This window comes from Artibeus jamaicensis, unplaced genomic scaffold (assembly GCF_021234435.1).
Source record: "Artibeus jamaicensis isolate MK-2021 breed Jamaican fruit bat unplaced genomic scaffold, CSHL_Jam_final contig_466, whole genome shotgun sequence".
In the NCBI taxonomy this organism is placed as follows: domain Eukaryota; kingdom Metazoa; phylum Chordata; class Mammalia; order Chiroptera; family Phyllostomidae; genus Artibeus; species Artibeus jamaicensis.
Window position 1 is genome coordinate 20,032,532 of NW_026521844.1, and position 6,410 is coordinate 20,038,941.

General features: G+C 48.4%; 1 protein-coding gene across 1 annotated transcript; it reads left to right on the top strand.

The window, feature by feature from the left end:
• The first annotated feature begins 1,758 nt into the window (after window positions 1-1,758).
• On the top strand, window positions 1,759-5,185 carry GP5 (glycoprotein V platelet). The gene is made up of 2 exons (XM_037153421.2): window positions 1,759-1,811; window positions 3,103-5,185. The coding sequence occupies exon 2, from the start codon at window positions 3,112-3,114 to the stop codon at window positions 4,828-4,830; it is 1,719 nt and encodes a 572-aa protein (XP_037009316.2). The 5' UTR covers window positions 1,759-1,811; window positions 3,103-3,111; the 3' UTR covers window positions 4,831-5,185.
• The last annotated feature ends 1,225 nt before the right edge of the window (window positions 5,186-6,410 follow it).

Sequence of the window (6,410 nt, forward strand, 5' to 3'; positions counted from 1 at the left end):
AAGGTGATTATTAAGGTTTCTTGGGTATATCATTCCAGAAAAAGTATGTATGTATTGCCATGTAAATATGCTTTGAAAAGCACTACACAAGCAGAATCCCACTGTATATGCTCTGCTGCCCATGTTTTCTGTCATTCAGTGTACCTTAGAAAGGTAGGTCAGCTCAACTTTATTTAAAGTCTGCAAGGCATCCACACGTGGGCGTGCAATACTATAAACAACTTGATCCCTGTTGACGGTGATTTAGGTTTGTGTTTCTGTTGTACAATCCCGCAATAAATGTCTCTGCACGTATCTTAATGAGCATGTATCCATAGGGTGTATTTTTAAATCAGTGGAACTGCTGGACAAAGAATATAGAGATTTTAAATTTGGTTGATGCTACTAAATTTTCCTCCAAAAAGTTTGCCCCAATTTATCTGCCCACCAATGCAGTGTGAAACGTCTATTTCCTCACACTTTAGAAAACACTAATTCTCAGTCTTTGAGCATTAGAAGGTCATTTCAGTGTGGTGCTGGTGCAGGGATTATCGAATAGCCCAGGAGCAGACCCACACATTTGTGAGATGCTGGTGCCGACACCGCAGCTCTGAGGGGCAAGGGGTTTGTGGAACTAGGGCCAGGACAGCCAGGTATCCTCATGGGAAAAAGTAAAATGGGACTCAACCCACATTATACACAGACATCAACTCGAGATGGACTAAAGACCTAAAGGTGAAGGGCAAACGTATAAGGCATTATAGGGAAGTATATTTCTGATGTTGGAGGAAAGGGGGATTTATTTTAATAGGCACAAAAGTGACAGTTTTTAAAAGGTTAACTCTAAGACATGTCAAAAGACTTCATAAAAATGGTGAAAAGGCAAACCACAAACTAGTTAGAAGGTACTTGTAACACCTACAACCAACGAAGGATTAGCATCCAGAATATGTCAAGAAGCCTATATATAATCCAGGTTTTTTGAAGACATAAATATGCACACTTTGCATAAAGACAGACTGGCAAAAGACAACTCAAATTTTATCGGGGGATGAAGAAATGGCCCTTAAAATATAAAAAGATGCTCAAGATCATTATTAAGGAAGTACAAAATTAAAACCACATTGACAATCATTTCATATTAGTTGCCAAAATTAAATTTAAAAAATGATTCCAAGCGTGGGCCGAGCTGCGAAGCACTGGGACTGCCGTGTGCTGCCGGTGGCTTTGCGCCGGTGCAGTGGCTTTGGGAAGCACCTGGATATCCCTGAGTTCACTGGAATGTGTGAACACCCTTCACCCCAACCGGTGCTGCACAGTTGGACATACTCGACAATGTTTTCAGCCCTGTTATTGCTAAAAAGAAAGAAATTGAGTGGAGCCTTTGAGAATGGTCTTAACCTTATTATTCATCCGAGGGGGGTGGGGCACTGGATTAGAGAACTGGGGCGATGTGGCATGAAAAGGAAGCCCCAAAGGAATTGTGGTCCACCTAGGGGTGTGGCTGCCACTGTGGTCCAGCTGTGTTGCTAGGCTTGTCTAGCATCACGAAGTTCCATTGTGCCTTTTATGGAGACACTTCTCTCCCTCCTGCTCTTATTGTTCAGCTTGTGACAGTGGAAGCTAGGTTGTGCATGATGTCTTCAGTTTGAAAACATCTGTCATTAAAAACCAGAATGTGCCCTCAGATAGGGCCCTTCCCATGACTGTGACTCTGCTGAAGTCTTTATCCTGAGGATGCAAGGGCAGCGCCCTTTTCCTTTGGAAAGTGCCACATCACAGGCGAGAGGCCCTAAGCCTTTCAGTTGCTTTGGGGTGCAGCACCATTCCAGGTAAGGCCAAATATTTTTTAAATGAAATATGGGCAACTGGAGGGCTTGGCTAGTCTGTGAGTGCGTAAGCAATAAAATTTAGCTGGAAGAAATTATTTGTGTAGAATTACATTTGGTAAGCATTGTTTTGGCAGATTAGTATTACTGTGTGTTTCACAGATAACTCTGTCAGGAGTATTAATTTTTTTATGCTCACCTGAGGACATTTTTTATTTCATTGCTTTAAGAGAGAGAGGGAGGGAGAGAGTAACTTATGTGAGAAGGAAACGTAGTAGATGGGGTGCCTCCGGTAGGGACTGGAGGTGCCCAGGCCGGGAATCGATCTGCAGCCTAGGTATGTGCTCTGACCAAGCATCAAACCGACAACCTTTCCTTTGTGGGACGATGCTCCAACCCACTGAGCCACACCGGCGAGGGCATGAGTATTGATTTCTAAGCATCTTAGAAATAATAGCTTCTCATTTATGGCTCAGTCAGATGTACTACTCTCAATTCTAGTTCTGTGACCCTAGTTAAATTGTTAAACTTTCCATGGCTTACTGTCTTCATTCTTGGGGGATAATAACAGTATCTACACAGGGTTGGGTAAGGGTTAAGTGAATCGATTCAAATGAAGTGCCGGGAGCAATGCATGGCATTTGAAAGTGGTGAGTATTATAAATGCTTTTTTCAGCGTGGCCGAGGGTGTTCACTACCAAAGGAGGTGCTCATTGTTTTAGTAAAGCAGTTAGAACTGCGATAGAGCAGTGCGGTTGTGATCAAAGGAATCAGGCAGTGACCGTTGGTAACAGACCTTGCCTCTCCCATCATGACTGGGTTATAGCCACCCCTGGGTAAGGCATAAAGTTCAGAGCAGACCTATTTTATAATGGCCCTGCTCTGTGATGTCTGGAGCGTCAATGTGAAAATGATTATTTAATGAGTTTTCTCTATGCAAAGAAACACAATGTAAAGATAATTTACAAAATGTAATTTTTTAACAAAATCTATGTAAAGATTTTAAAGTATTGTGCTTTCGATAGCCTGAAAACGCTTTAATTTCAATGCCGTATCCTGAGAGTGGAAAATCAGTGAAACAAAAGAATGAGACCTCATAGTGGAGAATGAATGAATGTCTTTTCACCCACCACCCAGGCAAACCTGCACACCTAGGGACAGCGGAAGAGTGCGTTGTATCTGGATCACATTCCGAGTCAGTGGTAATGCTGGCGAAAGAATCATGCCTCTGCAAATTAAATTCCCAGGGTTACAAGCGCGAACATGAACGTTTGCCCTTGCGTGTTTTCCACAGGTTTCAGACATGCCGAGGAGCCCCCTGCTGTGGGAGCTCGCGCTGCCCTGCGCGGTGCTCGCGCTCCTGAGCGCCCAGCCCTTCCCCTGCCCGCCCTCCTGCAGGTGTCCGTTCCGGGACACGGCGCAGTGCTCCGGGGGTGACGTGGCGCGCGTCGCCGCCCTCGGCCTGCCCACCAACCTCACTCACCTCCTGCTTTTCCATATGGGCCAAGGCACCTTGCAGAATCACAGCTTCACCGGCATGAGGGTCCTGCAGCGCCTGATACTGTCAGATAGCAAAATTTCTGCATTCGCCCCAGGCGTCTTCAACGACCTGATAAAACTTAAAACCCTGAGGTTGTCGCGTAACAAGATCACTCATCTTCCAGGTGCGCTCTTGGATAAGATGGTGCTCCTGGAACATTTGTTTTTGAACCACAATGAGCTAAAGAGCATTGACCAAAACATGTTTCAAAAACTGGTTAACCTGCAGGAGCTCTCTTTAAAACACAATCAACTCGTTTTCCTTCCTGCTAGCCTCTTCACACGTCTGGGGAACCTGAGATTGTTGGATTTATCGGAAAACAATTTGACTCACCTGCCCAAGGGATTGCTTGAGGCGCAGGTTAAACTTGAGAGACTTCGGCTCCAATCGAACCAGCTCATCTCTCTGGATTCGGGGCTACTGGGCAGCCTGCGCAGCCTGATCGAGCTGCGGCTCGACGGAAACCACCTCGGTTCCATCGCGCCAGGGGCCTTCGACCGGCTCCGCAACCTGAGCAGTTTGACTGTTTCCAGAAACCAGCTTGAGTTCCTGCCCTCTGCGCTCTTTCTCCATTTGCACAATTTGACTTTCTTGACCCTGTTCGAGAACCCGCTGAAAGAGCTCCCGGAGGTGCTCTTCGGGGAGATGGCGGGCCTAGAGCAGCTGTGGCTAAATGACACCCAGCTGCGCACCCTGCCCGCCGCGGTCTTCAGCAACCTGAGCCGCTTGTCCGTGTTAGGGGTGACCCTGAGCCCGAGTCTGAGCGCGCTCCCAGAGGGTGCGTTCCGCGGCCTCGGCAGCCTCCGGGTGCTCGCCTTGCACTCCAATGGCCTGACCTCCCTCCCCGAAGGCCTGCTGCGCGGCCTTGGCCTGTTGCGCCACGTGTCGCTGCGCCGCAACAAGCTGCGGGCCCTGCCCCGCGCGCTCTTCCGCGACCTCCGCAGCCTGGAGGAGGTCCAGCTGGACCATAACCAGCTGGAGACCGTGTCTGGCGATGTGTTTGGGGCTCTGCCCCGGCTGGCGGAGGTCCTCTTGGGGAACAATCCTTGGCGCTGCGACTGTAACCTGCGGCTGTTCCTGGCGTGGCTTCGACAGCACCCGGGCCTCATGGGCCAAGCCGAGCCCCCAAAGTGCCACGGCCCTGCGCCGCTCGCTGGCCTGCCCCTCCAGGCCCTGCAGGACAGTGACCTGGGGTGCCTGAGCACCCGGGGTCAGCCTCCCCACCCTCCAGCTCCGACCCAGCCGGTCCTGCTGGTGGCCCGTGACCCCCCATATTTGGTGCCCAACAGCTCAGAACCCTGGGCCTGGGCCCAGCCTGTAGCAGAGGGCAAGGACCAAGACCATAGTCTGTTCTGGGGTCTTTATTTTCTGCTTTTAGCTGCTCAGGCCGTAATAACTGGGGTTATTATGTTTACTATGATTAAACTCGCCCGGCTTTTTCGAAAATTAATCAGAGAGAAAGCTCTCGTTTGCATCAATTAAAGAACCTTCCAGTTAATTAAAACGTGACCAGAATATTGTTAGATGTGGTTCTGGGAGAATCCAGACAGGCTACCTCTGTCTTCCTTTCTCTTCTCCCTGCGGCCCTCTCCTCTCCCCTCTATCCTGCCTCTCTACCTCCTCCTCCTACCTCCCTTTTCTCAGAATAACCTTTACATTTGTAATCTGTGACTGCTTGTCCTTCCTTCCACTGTGTGGACCCTGTGCCCAGTGGAGAGAGGGGCCTCTTCAACGCTTCCTGAGGAAGGGCGAAAATGAGCCAGCCAGTTGCAGGCCAAGACCCCCTCCTGCACACAGTAGATGTTTGGCAAATGTGCAATAAATTAATGAAATGAATACACACCGTACGACTGATGGTGACTTTTCCTGGGGGAAAGAGAGGCTTGTTCTCCTTATCTACTTTTTCTTAGAAAAGCAGAACTCTTTCATCTCTTTCCCTTGTGCCATTTTTTCTCACTATCTGTGTGTCTCTGTAGGCTATTTGGGAGAGTAACCCTACTCCATTCATTCAGTGCGTCTTTTCAGAGTAGGTCTACTCAATGACAGGCCGATAGACAAAGGAACACAGGGCCTTCCTTCCAGGAGCTCAGCACCTGGTGACAGGAGCCAGGACAGCCAGGTCAGGGCAGAGACCCCAGGAGCAGGAGGAAGAGCTGTGGGAAGGGTGGGAGGAGCAGAGATTTGAGAGAGAAGCTCACCAGGAAGTCTAAGTATGTGTGTGTGTGTGTGCGTGCACGTGTGCACACTCACGGGTTGTTGCACAGGCGCAGGGGTGGGGGCATTGACTCGGACAGTCCCTACAAAGACTTCTGAAACTGCTATGTCATTGACACTGGGTTAGTTTCCATTTCCTGAAACTAAATGCTACCTCACTTCACAAGCATTTATGAAGAACCTAACATGGGGCAGGCATTCATGAATGTAATGGCCAACGTGGTTTCTAGTTTATTGCTTTCAGATCATGTTCTCATTTATTCTGCCAACTGAAAGCAATAAACTCTTGCTGCTTTCAATGGATGTCTGTGCTTGTGACCAGCAATGGTTAAATAAGGGCTGGAGAGTTGACAGCTGTGGATTCAAATCCCAGCTCTACCACTTACTAACTTCATAGGACTTCGGGCAAGACAGTTAAATTTTCTAAACGCAGGCTCCCTCATCCCTGGGAAGGGATAAAGAATACCTGCTCATAGAGTTGTGAGAATTAGAGGCAATAAAGCCTGTGATGACAGCCCAGAGCCCCGTAAACAGTAAATGCTCAATGTTAGCTCTTATTAAAGGGCAAACAATTACCTGTAGGGCTGCCGTCATGACTCCTTAAGAAGAGCTCTGAGTTGCTCTTTCTTCTCAGTGTATAATAGTGAGAGCAGACTTCCTCAAATGGAGGTTACCTTTGACCAGCTTGTCTTCACATATGGGTGCTCTCGGCCTGTGCGGTCAGGCTCTCTTCTCACAATCCAGAGCAATGGGTCTTCTGAACAACACCAACTACACGTGGAATAGGAATTGCTGGGTGCCTGACATTTGTTGGTGCACTTCTCCTTCAAGGTCAAGTTCATACATCT